Source organism: Gossypium hirsutum, chromosome A05 (assembly GCF_007990345.1).
Source record: "Gossypium hirsutum isolate 1008001.06 chromosome A05, Gossypium_hirsutum_v2.1, whole genome shotgun sequence".
Classification (NCBI taxonomy): domain Eukaryota; kingdom Viridiplantae; phylum Streptophyta; class Magnoliopsida; order Malvales; family Malvaceae; genus Gossypium; species Gossypium hirsutum.
The window spans coordinates 102,509,791-102,531,684 of record NC_053428.1 but is presented as its reverse complement, the minus strand read 5'-3'; the positions used below and the strand labels follow the sequence as shown (position 1 = coordinate 102,531,684).

General features: G+C 32.8%; 1 protein-coding gene and 2 long non-coding RNA genes across 34 annotated transcripts; all 3 read right to left on the bottom strand.

The window, feature by feature from the left end:
- Positions 1-2,337: 2,337 nt before the first annotated feature.
- On the bottom strand, positions 2,338-11,376 carry LOC107944903 (uncharacterized). 32 transcript variants are annotated; one of them, XR_005927412.1, is made up of 8 exons: positions 11,137-11,376; positions 10,708-10,877; positions 10,528-10,590; positions 10,084-10,445; positions 9,817-9,981; positions 6,032-6,160; positions 3,440-3,527; positions 2,338-2,574 (listed from the first exon to the last, which is right to left on the bottom strand). It is a non-coding gene; the product is annotated as an uncharacterized lncRNA (long non-coding RNA). The 32 variants fall into 32 exon arrangements; XR_005927424.1 differs by having other exon boundaries at positions 9,807-9,938; XR_005927421.1 differs by having other exon boundaries at positions 4,001-6,160; positions 9,817-9,938.
- A 505-nt stretch (positions 11,377-11,881) lies between these two features.
- Positions 11,882-13,109, bottom strand: LOC121229613 (uncharacterized). Its single transcript, XR_005927396.1, has 2 exons — positions 12,521-13,109; positions 11,882-12,311 (listed from the first exon to the last, which is right to left on the bottom strand). It is a non-coding gene; the product is annotated as an uncharacterized lncRNA (long non-coding RNA).
- Positions 13,110-17,555: 4,446 nt separating this feature from the next.
- On the bottom strand, positions 17,556-21,431 carry LOC107943550 (uncharacterized). Its single transcript, XM_041114315.1, has 2 exons — positions 21,301-21,431; positions 17,556-19,952 (listed from the first exon to the last, which is right to left on the bottom strand). The coding sequence occupies exon 2, from the start codon at positions 19,926-19,928 to the stop codon at positions 17,814-17,816; it is 2,115 nt and encodes a 704-aa protein (XP_040970249.1). The 5' UTR covers positions 19,929-19,952; positions 21,301-21,431; the 3' UTR covers positions 17,556-17,813.
- Positions 21,432-21,894: the final 463 nt, after the last annotated feature.

Below are 21,894 nucleotides of genomic sequence, written 5' to 3'. Positions count from 1 at the left end.
TTGCTCATAGTCAACTTAGGCGGCGTGTAACACCCCCTACTCGTATCCGTCGCCGGAATAGAGTACGAGGCATTACCGAGGAGTACGAAACACTTACAGATAATTTAAATATATTTTCATAACAACTTGTCTCGATTTCATACTATTTCATATTTAAGCTTTACTCATCAAAGTATTTGAAATATCATCTTTATGCAAATAGCACACATGAGGTGCATAATTTCATAATTATGAATCAACACATTTATCAAACATATTCCATATTCATATATCAATGTCTCATGTCTCATGTTTCCATATATCAATAACCGTCATTTTTCTTTTTTTTAGATAAATATGTGTAACCATTCATAAGCATGCAACTTACTATTTCTTCCTGTCAATCACAATTTAAAATGTCAAATTCATGTGAATGAGCTCAACCTCATTAACTGTTTAAATTCGGTCACTTTGATTCACATACTCATAATTTACTAACATAACCTGTCAAACACAATCTCTGAATAATGAAATCACATAATTGAGCTCAATTTCAATGTTCAGTAAAATCTGTCATATAAATTCAAATAATAATTACCAAAACTTTGTCAAATTGGAGAACGTCTTACGTTCATTGGTCTGCACCTGTATGCATTGAATTTCACTGATAATCACTGATGCTATAACATAACTATGGTTTTTTCACTGAAATGCCATAGCCCGGCTATGGTCTTACACGAAAATCACTTGTCACTTGTAGCCGAAGCTACAACTATTCACTGATCAGGTAGCCGGAACTACCACTTCTCACTGATCAAATTACTTACTATCAAATTAAGAAATGTCTTACGAAATTGAGTACGTCGATGTTGCTCAGTGCCACGATTCACAACTCAATATAGTTTTCCTCATTGAAATACCATACTTACATTTCACAACTCGGTATGGGAAATGCCATACCTACGTTTCTTAACTCAGTATGGATAATACCATACCTACGTTTCACAACTCAGTATGGTTTATACCATACCTACGTTTCACAACTCAGTATGGATGATACCATACCTACATTTCACAACTCAGTATGGTTTATACCATACTTATGTTTCACAACTCGGTATGGATGATACCATACCTACATTTCAAAACTCGGTATGGATGATACCATACCTACGTTTTACAACTCGGTATGGATGATACCATACCTACGTTTCACAACTCAATATGGTTAATACCATACCAACATTTCACATTTTGCCATGGACCAACCACGGTATTTTCCGTCAATTCATCTTGTCACTAAACTGAAGTGCTCAATTTGATCATTTATTCAATTTTCATGCTTTTACATTATTCACGATTTTATCATCAATACATATGAAATAACACATTATGAAATTCATAAAATTAACAAATGGTCACTAAAATTTAGTTATATAAACTCACAAGTTTGGTTTTTGTATTATAACGATAATCATAATTTCATAATAAATATTCCAAATAAAACATTATATCATTTCTAATTCAACATTTATCGATTATAATCGGGCATGTGATCAATTTATACACAAGTCATTCATATATATATATGTATATTTTCCTCCTCCTCCTCTTCATCCACATCCTTAGTATAAATAACACACACTTGTAAGTAACATTATAACACCTCTCACCCGTATTCGACGCTAGGATAGGGTTCGTGGTGCTACCTGACTTAAACTCAACCAATTGTATAAAATTGGGCCGTGAAATTTCAAACAATTTAAAAACTTCTCCTTTCACAAGCAACTATCTCGTATATGGGCTTACGAGGCCCAATCATAAATCCAGGGTTGTTTGCAACCTAACCGAGACCTCATGAAAACTTAGAAAATTTTTATGCATCAAGACTCCACACGCCCGTGTGGGTATAGAACACACGACCGTGTGCCAGGGACACGCCCGTGTCCTGAACCCGTGTCTGAAATCATAAGCATTCTGCCAAAACCACACGGTCCTCGAACACACCCGTGCCTTATAACCGTGTCCTTCACACAGCCGATACACACGGCGGTGTCTCTTGTCCGTGTGCTATAAACATGCATACTGACTTTATGACACGGCCAGAGTCGACACCCGTGTGGCCTACCCGTGTGCTAAAATGACTTTAAAAATTTAAGTGCAGGGGACGCACGGCTATAACACACGCCCATGGGTGTGAGCAGTGTGTTACACACGGCCTAGACATAAGCCCGTGTGTCTTACCCGTGTGGACAAACTAGGCTATTTCCCAAGCCTTTTTGTCACCCATTTTGCATAACCTATACAAGATCATTTCAACATATAAATCTCATCATAATGGGCACTAATTCATCCATAGAAAGAACATTATATGCATTCATCAAAATGAATAATAGCCATTATTCCAGGCTTGATTACAAAATGAAGGGCCTTTGACTTAAGCCAAAATACATGAACCATTCTCTTATTACAACATCTAGTCTAGCCCTATACATGCCACCATAAAAAATATAAATCCAACTATACCAGGTATTGCGGCCGATAGTGTGATCGATATCTTTGACTTTAAGGGATCTTTAAGTTAGCTTGATAACACTGAAAGAAGAGGGAAATGAAAGAGGGTAAGCTTAAAGCTTAGTAAGTTACATATAAATAAATATACAACAACAATCTCACCATTAATCATCATACTTATAGCTCAAAGGTAAACATAATTTAACTTACTCATTATCATCTACTCGAGTCACATTCTCTAAATTAAGCTCGTTACTCATGTTTACCATATAGGTACCTGTACCACTCACAACATGATTATTCTTTCTTTATCAAAATTGATCTATAACTCTCATCATTCAAACGTTTGGAATACTACTGGATATTCTATGAGCCTTCAACATGGGATATATTGACGATGCCATGTCCCAGACATGGTCTTACACTGGCTCTCATATACGCGTGCTAATGCATGTCCCAGACATGTCTTACACTAGCACATCTCTTAGCCGATGCGTGTCCCAGATACGTCTTACACTGGCTATCTCTGTCGAGGCCGATGCATGTCCCAGACATGTCTTACACTGGCACTCATCTCTCTGCCGATGCCATGTCCCAGACATTGTCTTACACTGACTATCACAGTATGGCTGATGCATGTCCCAGACATGTCTTACACTAGTTTTCGTCTGGATGCCGATGCCATGTCCCAGACATGGTCTTACACTGGCTATCATAATGTGGCCGATGCATGTCCCAGACATGTCTTACACTGGCGCACAAATCGCCCAAATGTCTTGGTACGAATATCCAGTTCGTATCCTAATGTTTCAACAGGATATTTCTATTATCTCAAATATTACTTGACATTCTCAATTCATAACTTGAAAACTCATACAATATCAATTCAATGGTGATATGAATACAAGTATTAACAGTGTAGTTGTATCATTTACATACAACTTACCTCGGTTCACAAAAAGTACTCGACTATTCGGTTTAGTCGGTTTGCTTGACCTTCCCTCGATCTAGGTTCGGATTTGGTAATTCTTGATCTATAATGACAATATGCACTCATTTAGTCACTAATTAGGATTAATCAATCATAAATTTACATCTTTGGTAAAATGACCATTTTGCCCCTAGACTTTGGCAAAATAATCATTTTACCCCTATGCCCGAAAATCGATTTTCATCGAATTTCATTGTATCTTAGGCCTAATCGAACTATTTTTACTATTATAGCAACTTCAAATTATCACTATTTCACATACTTATCAACTATTTTACAACTTATGCAAAATAGCACCTTTAGGTGTTTTCATGTTAACACCTTTTAGAAAAGTTGTTTATAACACAACTAGGACTCATATTCCTCCATAAAAACTCAATAAACATCACAAATCCTTTCATGGAAACACTCTAAACTCTTGACCATTTTGCAAGATATCACCCTCATTTGAAAACTCATGCTTCAAGGGTCTCAAAAATACAAAAATCATCAACGAAGGGTGTGGGAATCACTTACTTGTGAGGGCTTTTAGTTGTTGAAAATTTTCAGCCTTCAAAACTCCATTTTTGCTGATATTTTCGGTGGAGAAGAGAGATGGAGAAGAAAGAAATGATAGCTAGGCTTTTAGGCATTATTTTATCACTAAATCATGACATCATCCACCTAACCCTTTGACTATTTGCTTAAAACCCATCACATGGTAGGCCAAAACTAATAAAAATGGTGTAATTGCCCTTTAAAAGCCCTCAATTTAAGTTCTTTAGCTATTTAACTCATTTGGGTACTAAAATGAAACTTTTGCCTTTTATGCGATTTAGTCCTTTTTCGAAATTGGGCTAGAAAACATTAAAATTAGCTTACCAAATTTTTCATGCACTAATAAAATCATACTATAACCTCATAAAAATAATAAAATAATAGTTTTATAACTTAATATTTGTGGTCCTGAGACCACTGTTCCGACTAAGCCCTAAATCGGGCTGTTACAAACATTATCCATAATTTTTACTATTTACTTATGTGAATATTCATGCTATCCATCCATGTCATAGTTATTAAATTATTTTTATCTTCAGCTAAAGAACTCCAAATTAAGATCTAATAAATTTTGCTGAAACTAGACTCACGTATCTTCTTACCATAAAATTTTCATTATTTTTGGTTTAACCAATAAGTACATTTTATTCTTTAAAGTCACCCCTATTTTGCTGTCTGACAGTTCCTACCCTTCTTCACTAAAAATTAATTATCTCCTTGTACATGTTTCAAATAATGTTTTTGTTTGTTTATCTTGAAAATAGACTTATTCAAGATTCTAAAAATATAAATTTAAGCCCATAACTATTTTTCTCAAAATTTTTATGATTTTCCAAAGTTAGAATAGGGGAACCCAAAATCATTCTGACCTTATCTCACAAAATTTATTATATCTCATGATTACAATCCATTGCATACACCGTTTCTTTTATGAGAAACTAGACTCAATAAGCTTTAATTCCATATTTTGTTCATCTTCTAATTCAATTTATACAATTTATGGTGATTTTTCAAAGTTAGCATATTGCTACTGTCTAAAATTGTTTTAGTGCAAGATGTTTATTACTATTTTTCCCTAAGCTTTTAATAAATAATAATTTCGTCCCTACTCAATTAGCCTATCAATTTAGCTGATTTTTCTCAATTAACACATTATTCTATCACTTTAAACTGCTTTATAACCTTTGGGAATTATAATTTTAGCACTAGACTTTAATTCCAAACATTTTCACAATTAGGTCCTAAAAATCAATTTCTATTGAAATTACCTAATAAAATCATCTCATAAACAAATTAAAGCTTAAATTTCATGCTACTTCATCATGAACTTACAACACTCAACCATGATGACTTTCAATTTCATCCATGAAATAAAAAACTAATGAATTTAATAGTAGGACCTAGTTGTAAAAGTCTTAAAAACACAAAAATTATAAGAAAAAGATAAGAATTAACTCACTTGGTGCAAAAATTATGGAATACCAGCTTAAATAACCCCTCCTATGGTGTTCCTATGGTGTTTTGGCTGATGAGAATGAAGAAAAATGAAGAGAATTCTAGATATTTCAATTTGGTCCCATTTTTATTTAGGTAATTTTGACAATTTTTCAATTTTGCCCTTCTTTCACCCTTTTCCTGATTTTTCTCAGCTATTGCCGCCCAAAATATCTCCTTTGGGCTTATTTGAACTTTAGACCATTCCTCATTTGACAATTAAGCTATTTAATCCTTTTAACAACTTTTACACCTTTTTCAATTTTAGTCCTTTTTATTTAATTAACCACCCAAAAGTCAAAATTTTCTGACGAAATTTTAATACTACCTCACTAACACTCCATAAATATTTCTAAAAATATTTATGGCTTGGTTTATGAATTCGAGGTCTCGATACCTCATTCTCGACCCAATTTACCTAATTAATTCTTTTAAATCACCAAATTCACTAATTCAAAAATACTTCTATATTCACATTTGACTCATAGGTATTAATTTATTAAATTTTTGACTCACTCGTCGGATTTAGTGATCTCAAATCTCTATTCCCGACACCACTGAAAATTAGGCTGTTATACGGCGACAGTCTACCAAATATCTCTTCACTTTCTAGGATAGTACGTACTACGGGGCTTTTTCATTGGCCTGCAATCATGGAAAAAGAATTTACTGAGTTAACACTTGATGAAGAAGAAGTCGTTTTATAGGCATAAGTTGAGTCGAATCTAGAAAAGGATGATAATTTTTTTCGACTGGTGAGCTATTTTTTAACAGGAGGTGTTATTCACTTCCCGGTAATGAAAAGCACTATGACGAACCTTTGGCATCCAGTCTGAGGAGTTCAGATTCGAGATTTAGGAGAAAGACGATTTCTATTTCAATTTTTTCACACTACGGATATGGACGAGTTTTGAAGGGTTCTCCATGGACATTTAACAATCACTTGTTGATTTTACAAGCGTTACAGTGGAAAGAAGATCCATTAAAAATCCCTTTAATTTTTTCTCCTTTTTGGGTACAGATCTATGATATTCCAATGGGGTTTTTCTCTGAAAGTTTGGCACAACAATTAGGTAATTTTTTGGGTAAGTTTTTGGAATATGATAGCTCTGATCTAGGGAGAGGGAATAGGAATTTCATGAGAATTCGGGTTCAATTAGATGTCTATCATACATTAAAGAGGAAAAAACATATTATGTTTGCTGGGAACTGTTCATACGTCAAATTTAAATATGACAAGATGACTTTTTTCTGTTTTTATTGTGGTCGGTTAGGTCACAATGATTCTTTTTATGAGGCAAAGATGGCGTTAGGGGTGGAAGTGTTAGTAATGGGCTGGGATTTGTCTTTACGAGCGCAATTAAATAAAGCTTTGGCAATGAAAAACATTTGGTTACGCAAAGATGGAGAAGAAGATTCAGGTGAAGTCTTAATAGAGAACGCAAGTCAGAATACAAGCCATGGGGAATAAGGCGAAAGCTGGAAATTGGAGCAACCATTGATCTTGTTTTGGGGATTAATTTAGAAGGTAATTTGCCCTCTTCCTCTCAATAGAGGGAAAATATATTGGCTAACCAGGCCCATCCTGCAATGGAGCATGATTTGGAAAAAAGGGTGATAATTGGAAAGGAAATAAAAAAAAACTTAAGGGGGAAAATGAAGATTCAATATTTAGAGAGGATGGCGACACTGCAACAGCAAGGAATAGAAGAATGTTGGACACTACACTTTTATCATCAGCGGCTACCAAAAGGTAACCCAACCGGTCATAATGAAAATTTTAAGTTGGAACATTTGTGGTTTGGGGAATCCGCGAACAATTCAAAGACTTTGGCATACGATGAAGAAATATAATCCCCAAGTGGTATTCTTTATAGAGACAAAGATAAACAAGATTCAGATGGAATGAGTGCGAAGAAAATGTGGCTTTGCCAATGGTAAATTTTTCAAAAAGTTATATTGATGTGCTTATTGAAGATCTTGATGATGGAAATAAATGAAGATTTATAGGTTTTTATGGTTCCTTATTTGTATAAGATTGGGTTGAATCATGAAATTTATTAAAAAATCTATGCAATAACGAGGATCTTCCTTGGATTGTTTGTGAGGATTTTAATGAAATCATGTACAGCTTTAAAAAGAAGGGAGGAGTGCCTAGAGATGAAAGATGAATGGAAGCATTTCGAAATGTCCTAGAAGATTGCCATCTGATGGATTTGGGCTATTCTGGCAATTGGTTCACATTCGAGAAAGGTAATTTACCAGAAACAAATATTCAAGAGTGTTTAGACAGAGGAGTGGCTAATGAGAACTAGATGTCTATGTTCCCAGAAGCCTCTATTCAACATTTGGTGTATTCAATTTCTAATCATTGTTCTATTCTAATTACCACAAAAAAAGAAGACGATAGGAAGAACTGTAAAACTTTTAAATTTGAGGCGTGGTGGGTCTTAGAGGAGTCATTTGAAACTAAAGTTAAAACCCTTTGGGACAGGGCATTAGGAGATTTATTGCAAAAGCTGGATTGTCTAAAAATAGGCTTGGAGAGATGGGCTTTGAACATATGCCAGTCTAGAAAACGGAACAAAGAAGTTTTATCCTCCAAAGCTATCTGGGTTGATGAAAGCTGAAAGAAGTGATAATAATTTAGTAAAGCTGATTGACGCGAAGTTGCAGTTGAATTTTGAGATTAAGAAGAATGAAAGGTACTGGGAGCAAAGAGCTAGAATTAATTGGCTGATATTTGGGGATAGGAATACAACCTTTTTTCACAGTCAAGCAACACAAAGGCGAAGAAAAAATTGTGTTCAGAAGCTGTAGAACATAGATGGCAGAGAAACAAATGATATCCAAGAAATGGCAACAATTGCTAGGTCCTATTTCCAAGATTTATTTGAGGCTGGGAAAAAGACATTATGAACATCTTTTATCGGAAATTGGGCATTGTATTTCCGATAAGGATAATCACAGGCTCACGGCTCAATATACAAAGGAAGAAATTTAAAAGGCGCTCTTTGGAATGGGGCCTACAAAAGCACCGGGTGAAGATGGATTTCCGGCCTTATTTTTTCAAAAATACTGGTACATCATTAGGGAAGTGGTTGCACTTTTCTATCTTCAATTTCTTAACAGAGATATGAAGTTTAGTCCAATAAATACGACTCACATTGTTCTTATTCCTAAAAAAGCCAACCCGACTAATCTTACTCACTTTCGTCCCATTAGCTTATGCAATGTTATTTATTAAATAATAGCAAAGACTATCACTAATAGATTTCGAGAAGTCTTGGAAAAATGTATTGATGATGCACAAAGTGCTTTTGTGCCAGGACGATTAATTTCGGATAATGATTTGCTGGCGTACGTAAAATGGAAAAAAATTGGGAAAAAGGGACAGATAGCGGTTAAACTTGATATGAGTAAAACATATGATAGAGTAAAATGAAATTTTGTAAAGGAGACGATGACGAAAATGAGTTTTGATTCTACATAGATTAATTCCATTATGAAGTGCGTCTCTACTGTCTCTTACTCTGTGGTTTTAAAGCCAAGTTGGGAAATTTTCAGCCAAAAAGGGTTTTATGGCAAGGAGATCCTTTAAGTCTGTTTTTGTTTCTGATCTGTGGAGAAGGCTTATCTTGTCTTATGAGTCTTGCACTTCAAGAAGGTCATTTAAAAGGGATTAAAGCTAGTAGAATGGGGCCATAAGTATCAGATCTTTTATTTGCAGATGACTGCATTTTGTTTGGATAAGCTACAGAGAGAGGGGGCCTATCTTTTGAAGAAAATTTTACGTAAGTATGAAGCCTGTTCGAGGCAGTACGTCAATTTTGATAAGTCGACTGTTTTCTTTAGCACTAACGCACAAGAGGAAGACAAACAATCGGTTACTCGCATACTAGGAGTCTGAAGCGCAAATGATCCAGAACGTTATCTCTCTCAAGGTGGGAAAGAAGTTTTTATTAAAGCCATTCTTCAGGTTATACCAACATATACAATGACTTGTATTTTACTATCAAAATCTGTGTGCTAAACTTCAGGGTATTATTGCGAAGTTTTGGTGGTAAAAGAATCGAGGCAAGAGGGGCATTCATTGGTGTACTTGGAAGGACCTTTACAGCGAAAGACATGGGTGGTTTGGGATTTCGTGATCTTAGTCGGTTTAATATTGCTTTATTAGCCAAGCAAGGTAGGTGCCTTATTAATTTTCCAAATTCTTTATTAGCTCAGGTTTTAAAAGCCAAATACTTCCCAAATTCAGACTTTCTTAAAACACAATTAGAAAATTTACCTTCACTTACCTGGAAGAGCATTTGGGCAGCAAAAGGGTTACTGAAAGATGGCTTATGCTGGCGTGTTGGTAGGAGAGACTAAATTTCTATCTGGAGCGATCGGTGGGTACCGGGAGTTGATATCGGTGGAACTAATGTCGATCCCAACAACACCGAAGCAGAGTTAGTTTCAGACTTAATTGATGTTTCAACAAGAAAATGGAAAAGGGCGGTGTTAGTTTCAGACTTAATTGATGTTTCAACAAGAAAATAGAAGTGGGATCTTATAGCTACTACCTTTCGAGCGGACATAGTACAAAAAATTCTGCAAATTCCTTTGGCAAAAGAAGCACGTGATGACTTTCAAGTCTGGCGAGAAGAACATTCCGGCGAATTTTCAGTCCGAAGTGCCTATAAACTATTACAAGAGGCTAGTATGGATCCTAGTTCTTATTTATTACAGGCTGAAACAAAAAATTTCTATAAAAAGCTATGGAATTTACATCTCCCATAAAAAATTACTATTACTATATGGCGAATCTTATGGAATTTTATTCCTACTCTATCGAATCTCAGACTCAAGAGAGTGGTTGCAAACAGCTTCTGTCCTCGCTGTCATAATGCGGAAGAAGATGGTATCCATGTTTTTCTACAATGCCCTACAATTACAGAGACATGGCAACTTCTTAATTTTTCATGGGTTATTAATACTAATATTCAAGATATGTGGGAATGGCTGACCTGGGTCTTCACTATCAGTAGCAGCAAACAATGTCGTCTATTATGTTGTACCGTTTGGATAATCTGGAACTCAATTAACCAGTTCGTCCATGAGTGAAAAATAACAACAGGAAGGGAGTTGTCAAACTAAATCCAAAGCTATATAGCAGAGATTGACGGGTTGGAAGAAAAGGCACTTACCTTAGTTGTTGGTCGTGGACAGAGACAGGGAGAGAGAAGCGAGAGAGTAACTATCTATTTTGATACAGCCTTTGATGGTGAATCTTCTAGATCGGCTTAGGGAATGGTGGTGTGGGGGATGACAGGTGAACTCTTAGCTTTGAAGACGACCTTTCATCTCGAAATATCGTCTCCGTTGATGGCAGAGGCATATGCAAGTTTACAAGAAGTGAAGTTAGGAATTTTCTTAGGGTTTCAAACAGTAGACATTGTAGGAGATTCAAAATCGGTCATAAAGAATTGTAAATCAGCAACGACAGACAAATCCGTACTAAGGGCGATTATCCGAGACATTTACAGCAAAAAGCCTTCCAGTTTGTTCAAAGATCTGGAAATGGCTTTGCTTATAATCTGGTAAGAGAAGCATTAAGGAAGCAAGAAGAAAAATACCTAGAGAGAGCAAATCTCGTTCATCTCTAACACGACCGAGAAGGGAGAAGGCCAAGGCAACCGGATTGAGAAATCTCCGAAGAAGATATGAAAAGATAAGGGTAGCAGCAATGAAAGATTTTCTTGGAACTTGCTATCGGTTGGTAAGCTGGTATAGAGATTTGAAAAGACAAAAAGTTAGTGGCTACTAGCTGTTTTGATAGTGACTGGGTTAGGTTCCCAATTTTTTATTTCGTTTATTCTTTATGTTTTTTGTTTCTCTTGGGCCTTTTATGTTTTTTTGGGTTGTTTCTTCTTATATTTGTTTTCTTTATTCGGGCCTTAATCTCATAGTTGTAAAGGAGTTTTTAATTTTGTTTATTTGTTTAGTTTTCAATAAAATCCAATCGCATTTTTCAAAAAAAAATTATTTACTTTTTTTTTGGTAAATAGTGAAAATAGTTATTTTAGAAAAAATTAATTTTCAACTATTAAAAAGAAGTCAATATTTTAACAACTAATCTTTCATTAAGGGCAAAATTGATATTCTATAGAATAACATTTATGTTTCACTTGTTTAGAAGTTTAACTAAATAAAATAATATATGTTTATTATATGATTAGCAATCTACCTACCAAATGACGAACTATTTATTCATCATATTTATACATTATTATTTTTTTGAACATTAATTTTATTATAGATTCTTATAATATTAGTTCTTTTTGATACAATGCCTAAAACTACCCATAATTTCTCTCCATGTTGAAAAATATGAACATCACATATATAATAAGGGTAATTACATGTTATTATTTACTATCATAATAGGTGTTATGGCCCAAAATTGCCCGGCCCAAACCATTTTAAAACTAAACATACAAACAAAAATAAATACACTCACACCCAATTACAATAGGCCTAAACCTGAAACCCAATCCAAACACCTAACCCTAGTCCACAATTCCAGCCCAAAACTTTAACATTTTTGAAAAACCCTAGTCACCTAAAGGTCTCAGCCGCCGCACGCCTCCCTCGTGCACCAAACGCCACCTCCGTGTTGTATGCTCCTCCACTATGCCACGTCAGAGACGTGCTTAGTCACGAACCTGCAAACAAGCGCAAAAGGAGCAGCAAAGAAGTTTTTGTTTTTCCATTCGGCTATAAAACCGAATCAAACCGAATGTAAATAGATCTTTTTTTTTATATATACAAATATAACAAAAAAACACAGAGAAAATCAATAGCAATCAGAAATCATATTCAAAGCTTAAAAGGTTGTTTTCCACTTTTTTCTTTCGTTTTCGCAGTTATTCCCTTATTACTTCTTTTCGTTCTTTTCTTTACAGAAGGTTTTAAATAACACGAGAGAGAGAGAGAGAGAGAGAGAGAGAGGAGACTTACTGGGGTCGAGCTCGTGTCGTCGGCGACCTGGGCGCGCCGAATCTCTGATGAAGGCGGCGCCGGCCGAATAGGGGAGGAAAGGAGAAAAGTTTAGGGTTTTTATTTTTTAAAACAAAGGTCTCAAAAGTAAAAAGGAAAGGCTTTGGTTTTCTAAAGGTTTTTTATGTTTCAAAAAAAAAAATAAAGGTTTTTTTATTAAACTTTAAAACAACAGTATTGTGGGGGGGGGGGGGAGGGGAAGCAGTCTGCACGTTGATCCAGGTTGGATTTGCGCATTCTCCCCTTTAAGGGGTTATTTGCGCAGTTAGTCCCCTTTCTCTGCGTTGTTGTTCGATTAGGCCAATGTTTTCTCTTTTATTTTCTTTAAATTTTTCCCAGGAACTTTATATCAATTTTGTTTTAATCCACGCCTAAACACAGTATTTTGGGGTTTTGGGATATTTTCCATTTTAAATCCCCGAATATTTGGGAGCAATTTTTTTGGTCCTCGATCCTGTTCTAATAATTTGCTTTGTTTATGAATTATCCTTTTAATTTTACTTTTATTTCAATTAAGTTTTTTTTGGTTATTCATTTTAAAAAATACTATTTTAACATATTATTTTGAATTATTTTATTTCACACTGTTTATTTTATTTTCATTTGAATATTTTTTATATTTTATCTTGTAACACACTTTTTTAAAATTTTCTGTAATAAATATTCTTTGTTTTTTATATTTTATCTTATAACACACTTTTTTAAAATTTTCTGTAATAAATATTCTTTGTTTTAATATTACGCTATTATTTTTATTAAATTACTTGTATTGTATATATATTATCTGTTTTAGATTGATATACATATATATATTATTTTGTATAATTCATTTTAACTTACTCCTCACGTGACATTTACTCTAAAATTAGTTTATATATTATTATTTTACATATTAATATATATATTTTTTTCATTTCATGTGAATTATTTATTTATATGCATATTATTTACCTAGAGGGATTTATATTTTGTATATTATGTATTTTGTTTTTAGTACTTTTTTTTCAAAACTCCTTCATATATTACTCGTTTTTTTCTTACACGAAATTTGTTGTTTGTATATCAATGATTTCACATTTTTTATTTCTCACATTATTAATTCTTCTTTATTTTAAAACTTGCTACATTTCATTTGTGTTGATTTACTTAGTACTTTTCTAAAATTGCCTTGTAATTCATTGGCTTTTGTGTGCTAATATTAGTCTTTGCATAAGGTATGTAGCCATTGCATATACCTTCTTGTCATATGATTATGATTTATTTGTCTAGAACTTTTGCCATGTAATATTATGCATGTTCGTGATTATGTTTTTATCTCCTACTATCATTGAGATTTAAACTCCAATCTATGTAGCCAACATTAGTGGTTTCATTTCTTCTCCAAACAAACCCAAACAAGTATATTTTGACTCGGCTTTTACCATCGTTAATTCGAACCCTCCCAACTTAAAGAATTATTTCGTGTTTGAAGGTCTGAGAAATCGTGCCCAATCGTGCTGAGTTTTGATTTTTCGTTGAGCTAAAATATGGAATATCCTTTAAAAATTTCGTCCATGCTTTTTTTTAAAAATTAAAATGAGGCAATATTTCGTATTTGGGGAGTTTGAGAGATCATGCCCAATCGTGCTGGGTTTCGTTTTTTCATTCAACTAAAATATGGAATATCTTTTTTTGAAATTTCATCCACACTTTCTTAAATTAAAACGAGGTAATATTCCGTGTTTGGAAGTTTGAGAGATCGTGCCCAATCGTGCTGGGTTTCGATTTTTCATTCGACTAAGATACGTAATATCCTTTCGACATTTCATCCATGTTTTCTTAAATTAAAATGAGGCAATATTTTGTATTTGAAAATTCGATAAATCGTGCCCAATCGTGTTGGGTTGCGATTTACCGTTTGGCCAAATAACCAAATATTCTTTTGAAATTTCAAATACATGAGTTTTGGAAGTTATAAAATGATCTTGTATTGAGGATTTGAAATATTGTGTCCAATCGTGCTGGACATGATATTTTATTCCTTTTGAACGAGAGAATCTCGACATTCAATTCAAGTTATCTAAATGTTTTTAAAGGAATTGAATTTCAAAATCTTTTTTAAATTTTCAACATTAGGACAATAATTGATCAATGCGGTACCAATTTTGGGCGTTGCGAAGGTGCTAATCCTTCCTCGCGCGTGGCCGACTCCCGAATCCGTCTTCTAGTTTTTTCGTAGACCAAAAACGTTATTTTAATAAACCAAAATGCTTTATTAAAATGATTGACCATAGGGTGACCCGATCACACCCAAACAAAAAGAATTGGTGGCGACTCCATACCTCGTTTAAAAGTCGATCCCCGTTTTTCAAAATAAAAAATGGTTTCGACAATAGGTTAGTCCAAATTAAAAGTGATCTAATTTGGTTATTGTTTATTGGGTTTTAATTATTAAATAAAGTACGAGTCAAATATGTGTAGATACTCTAGTAACTAATTTTTAATTAACGATGGGCTGATTAGAAATTAGGGCTAAAGTGTCAAAGTTATATATATTAAGGTTATGGTCCCTAAATTACACACAATGTAACTTTTCTAATATCTCATATTTAGAAAAGAGAGAGCCATGCACATTCTCTAGATTACTTACTTATGTGCTAATTTGGAAGATCAAAACCCTAAAATTCGTAAATTTTGAGAAACAGATGAATTCAGGTACGCTTTTGCATCTAGTTTTGTTCTTGATGATTTAGCATGACAGATCCTAGTTTATAGTTCTAATTTTATATTAGATATTATTTATAGTTCTAATACCCCAACCTTTAAATAGGAGAATAATGCATTTTAACACATTTGAACCCATGTTCTCCTGCATTGATAACAATACCAATACCAATCAAACTAAAACTCAATCGACTAATACATTAAATTTTTTATGTTAAAATATATGTTTCCTACGTAAACATCTATAAATCATCTAAAATCAGCCTATCCCTAATCTTTGTGAATCATTAACTATCTCCAAATGGCATGGGGCTAATTCATCCTCTTGAAACATGACAACCATGCTGTTGTCCCCTTGATTTTGACTTATCTGTATGTAAGACAGTTAAATGTTTTAAAAATAATGTTTTAAAAATGGTGAAATTGTACTTGTTTACCCTATTGCCGGAAGTTCTAATTTTTTTTTCAATATTAAAATTTTAAACTTTAAAACATTAAAATCAATTAAATAAGTTATTGAAAATTTTTTATCCCTTGATAGTATCAACTAATTTGTGTTACTATAATATTGAAATTAATTAAATTAATTAATTTAGTCTCATTTTAAATTTTATTTTATGTTTTCAAACTAAAATCAACTCAACTAAATCATCTTTAATAAGTGTACATGAAACTCGAATTTCTTTTGATTATATGATCTAAAGTCTTTCATACTAAGCTGAAAGTAAAGAAAAATCTTTACATTAATTAAATTAATTAATTTTATCTTTCATATCAAACAAAACCCATAATTTTTTCATCGTTTCTTTACCCAAACAAAGAAAAAGCAATTCATTTAATTGATTGCAATGATTTTTTTTTTGTTTTAGCTTAGTTAGAAGATTCGGGATTATATAATCAAAGGAAATTTAAGTTTCACGGAGAATTATTAAATTTAAATCTAAGTTATTGAATTGATTTCATTAAGAATAATATGAAAATATAAAATAAAATTTTAAAATTTAGAAAGAGTCTAATTTAATTAATTTCAAATTACAGTAGCAAATTAGTTAATATTATCCAGGGATAAAAAATTTCAATAATTTATTTAATTATTTTTTATGATTTGAAATTTAAAATTTCAATATTAAAAAAAAGAAATTAAAATTTTTGACAATATGATAAACAAGTAAAATTTGATAATTTTTTAATGCATTATTTTAGTTTCTACTACTTTTTCACATTAATCCTTTATTTTTTTTACTCCAATCAATATTTTGAGAAAAAAATTCTTTTTGTGACCAAAATGAGAGTGCCCTAAAAGTTAGATGACCCAACTAGGTAGTTTACCCTAAAAAAATTAATGGTGATAATTAGAGGTGCTCATGAGCCGGGCCGAGTCTAAGTATGATATTAACATACTTTATGCTTGCCCAAGCCCGTCCCGGCTTGAAATCTGATCTAAAATTTTGCCCAAACCCGCCCATATTTGTAAAAGACTAACCCAAGTTCATTTTTGGCCTGCCCATATTATCTTTAAATTTTTTTTAAACAAATATTTATATTATATTATTTTAATATTTAATAAATTTATACATTTTTTATTTATTGAAAATTTTTATATAGTTATCTTAACATTATTTTAATGTTTACATTAGAGTAGTATTATATATTCAGTATAGGTTTATTTTTTTAATGTGTTCTAAATTACATAATATATAAAAATAACATCATATAAAGTATTATAAACGTAAAACGGGCCAGGCTCGGGTCTTGAATATTCAAGCCCGAGCCCCATCCATATTTTAAACATACCTAATTTTTTTGCCCATTCCCCTTTTTCGGGCCTAATATTTTTCCCCAACCCTCCCAAATTTTAGGTGGGCCTTTGGGTCTGGACTAGTAGCCCGACTTATGAACAGATCTAGCGATAGTAGATTAATTAATTAAATTAGGATAATTGTTACATATATTTGTTTAAAATATATATTATTGTATTTTAATTTTTTTAATCATATTATTTGTAAAATATTAATTTAAAAAAAGTAATTAATACATACACTAATCCGCAGATCACACATAATTAAAAAATTAATATAACAAATCATTTAATTAATTTAAACAAACAAATTTAGTACACACTTAAAATTTTTTTGGTAAATTACAATAACAGGGCAAAGCCCGAACAACCAATGCACTAGCAGAACTCAAACTCAAACCACACCTGAAACAGTGAACACCATTGACCATCAGACCATCATATAAGGATAATTTAATTAATACATACAACTAATTCATTGATCACACATAATTAAAAAATTAATATAACAAATCATTTAATATAAGCAAACAAACTTAGTACACACTCAATTTTTTTTTAAATTACAAAAAAGGTAAAACCTAAATAATCAATACGACTAACGAAACTTAAACCAAAGCCACGCCTAAAACAATAAATACTCTTAACCATTATGTCATCAAATTCCTACACACTCTAATTTAAAGAAACCTCAATTAACACGTATCCAACACAAACATACTCAAAAGAACATGAACTAAAGACTTAATCATTCTAATTTGATTCATTTATTGTCCTTCGGGGAGTGAAACCTAAAGCACGTAAAAGCTTCAAGAAAGGATCACATGCAGGTGGACACTCTATCAGTTTATCTTCATGGGTTTCAGAGTTTTCTTTCTGGATTTGGTACTGTTCACTTAAACCTAAATGTGCCATTAGAACGCAAACATGAGTTAATAACTCCCCTCCTCTCCTCAACTGTTGCCCATGCTCTTTCCACCCACAATGAACTGCAGCATACGCCAACATTTCCACCCATACTCTGTTTATCATATCCCACTTTTTCTCAAATCCCCAATCCCCCCGTGATCCCAAAGTTTGCAATTGCTTTGCAAGTCGGCTTCCATAGAAGAGAACAGATTTGGATGTATCTCCTTTAAGTTCTTCCAATAAATCTGTGTCAACTTCATACAACTCATGGCAAGCTTCATCAATCTTAGTTCCAATGGTCTTTCTCATTTTTTGGAAAAATCTAGTGGCTTCAGCACATGTATCTATGTATCTAATCTCACCAATCCCATTAGGTAGCATATTTGGATACATGACAAGAAGATACATCGTATAATCTGATAACTCTTTGCTGAGTTTGGAGCATTTGTTAAGGTTTTCCAGAGAATTGGATCCTTTAAGCCGCTTGACATCTTCATAGTAGCAAATTTGGGTAGCAATGTGCCAAAGAAGAAGGCTATGGTCAAATTCTACATCAATTGTGCTCCATTTAAGAAGATCCAGGCATTCCAGTTTTTCAAGCACATTATCACCTCTGTAACTCAATAGTTTCTTGCATAGCTTGATATCAAGCAAACTATTGACATCCTCACTTCTCTCTTTTAGCTGTTGGAAGATGAAGCTTTTCACTTCAACATCCACATCTTCATGCTCTACATTTAGATGTTTGGTCACCATTTCCTTGATGCGAATTTTGCCTAGAAATTTGATCCACATGCTGTCGTCCTGTTGTCTGAGGCAAAACTTGATCAAGTTGTATTTTGATATCTTTCTCGACCATCTCTTACCACTTCTTACTTTCTTTAACTTGAAATAACCCAGCAGCCATACCTTTGTCCAGTCAGATAGAATAAGGAACACGAACCCGTAAACCTCGAGAGTGATTGCTCCGATTAGTAGCAAGTACGTTATTGAAATGTCAGCTGGTGGGCTTGTGTGATCAATGAAAATCATGAATGAAACCAATGAAAAAAAACATGAAAAAAGGGTGAAACATCGGCGCAAGTAGCCGCGGTATCGAAGGTGGAGTGCTGCTACTTTTGTATATAGTTCATCGTACAAAAAGCCAAGCTCACCTTCCACCAATTCAAAGGCTTCTTCTGATGACTTGTTGCAGATCATAGAGTGACAATCTTGGCGCTCAGAATAACTGAGGATAAGATCTAAATATAAATACGAGAGCCTATTGTATAAGTAAAAAGCTTGAGAGAGAGAATCATCTGGATATCCAGAATATCCTTGAGACGACACACATGGTCGCAAGGGCGATGGTACGAAGTTGGGATCGGATTTTTTCTTTCTCACATCTTCCGGATAGTCACGTCCAGGCTCAGGATCTGATAGCAAGAAATTTCTAAGGGCTTTGGTACCCGAAATCATCAGCACGAAACCCTTCTCCACATACTTGATAACCCCAGTAAGGATTACTGGAACGGCAATATATTTAAGTTGACTGTGACGCCAAGATTTCAAAGCCACATACATTGCAAGTCCAATCTGAACAACAATCCCTAGAAAATGCCTTGGCCACAATTCGTTATCTTCTAAAGAGTAAGCGGTAATGGTGTCGGGGCCCCCAAGGTGCAGGATAAGGAATGGCGTCCACAATAACTGGATCGAGTTGCTTGAATTCTTCTTCTTGTCATTGTTTCCAGGCTCAGCTCCACCGATGCTCCTGGCAAGAATGCCTAATGCAACACTTGCCACCGTGTCTGCTGACATGTATGCCGACCAAACAAACAACCTGATCAATGTACTTTTTGAATGTTTTCGTACCGAACCTAGTGTGGTGAGTATTGCTTGTAATGACAAGCTGAGTAAGAGGAGTGCTCGGATCTCCCACTCATCCCAAACTTGAAAAAGTGTTTCTGACAATGCCATACCTCTTTTTCAAAATTCTTGAACCTGCAAATTGCCAAAGACTACTGATATTAGGACGTCAATTTATGAACTAAATTTCCGCCAACTTACTTGGATTTTGGACCAGTATCCCCATTTAATTATAAATCTTTTCATGTTATTGGAGGGTTGAATCTTCATGGTGATACCCATTCTCTCCCCCACTCGTGTCCCTCTTTTAACATCATGCTATGTTTCAGCTCTTTATCTATTACTCCAGAAGTAATGAAAAAGTTAACACTTTGTTAATGTGGTATACATATAAATTGTCATGTGTCATCAATTAATTAATTTTTTACAAATTTAAAAATTTAAAATAGTAAAATTATTTTAATAATTAAATATATATTTTAATTTTTTAAAAAAAATTAATGGCTAATGTGACATATACGTGAATTGTCACATAGATGCCACATCAACAAAATTAACAAACTTTAACTTTTTCAGTTATTTTAGGGTGATTTGATAAACAAATCAAGTTAAGAGCTAAAAAAAAAACGAAAAATCAAATGAAAAGGTAAAATAATTTTTTTATAAAATTGGAAGGCCAATAAATCATTATATTTTTTTATAGCTTTTTTTTTAGTTGTAAATAAACTTTCTAAGTTCTTTTCTCTTAAATATTGATTGATATTATAGTTTTTTTAAATATTATATTAATGGAATATAGATAAAATTATTAGAAAATAAATAATAGTTATAATAATAAATGAAGTAAATTAACTCAATTCATTCTATTTTTTTAATTTATAGAATAGAAAAAAAATTGTTAAAGAAATAATTAGTCAAATACTTAAGTATTCACAAATGAGGAATTAACTTACTTTTATTTTCATTGATTTAGCTTTCAATTCCATCTTAGCAAACAAATGTTGAGATTTGCTTTAAATCTAGGTATGTTTATGCGTTGAGTCGAGCCTATACATGGTGTCAATAATATACATAATTTTTCAAGAGTTTGACCTAAAATATGAACCTCAAATTTTACTTAAGTTTACCAATATTTATAAATGATTAACTCAAACCCATTTAGATCTATCGAATTGTTTTATTTTTAAAATTATAAACGTTTTTATTTAATATTAATTAATTATATATTTTACTACCATAAATCTTAAATGTAAAAAATATTCTTTCAATATTTACAGTATGGTATATTTAATTTTTATTTGATACTAATTATATAATATATAAACCAGATGATGTATGACATGGAGTTTTTTATTGTATCAATGTACTTTAATTTAGTCCAAAATTTGAATATGGACAACTCATCCTTCTTCCTTTATTAAAAAATAAAATACAAAATGATACATTTCATGTTATTAAATAACAAAAAGAAACCCTAAAATACCTGGAGAAAGATGTATGTTGAAGTTGTTCATGCCCTCACCATTGATGTTGTGGGTAGTAGTGAGTTGAAGAAACAGATGAGATGGAAAGTGGTGGTTAGAGTGTTTGGTGATGATCAAATCATTTATATATATAAAGCGGTTCATACATTTTCCTTTTTATAAAGATATTCTGACCAGCTGGCTTACTTTTCTTTTGGATTTGGATGCATATTGGTGTGAAACCCATGGTGGACGCGTTAGCAAGTGGTGGGGTTTGAGAGCTTTTGTGATATTCAAGTTTCGACAGTTTTGAGTTTTAATGATTTTAAGGTGTTAAAATTTCGGATAAAATCGAATTAATCGGTTGAATCGATTTAATTCAGTTTAAAATTAAATAATTAATTTAATTTAATTATTAATAATATAAATTATACATATTTTTAATTCAGTTAATTCGGTCAAATAAATATTATCAATTTATTTTTTTTGAAATGTTTTATACTTCTTAAAAATATATAAATTTTGATTCAATTAAATTTTTTAAAAGAAATTTAATTCGACTAATCCAGTTAAAACTAATTTTGCTCGGTTAGACATTTCTCCTCATAATTTTA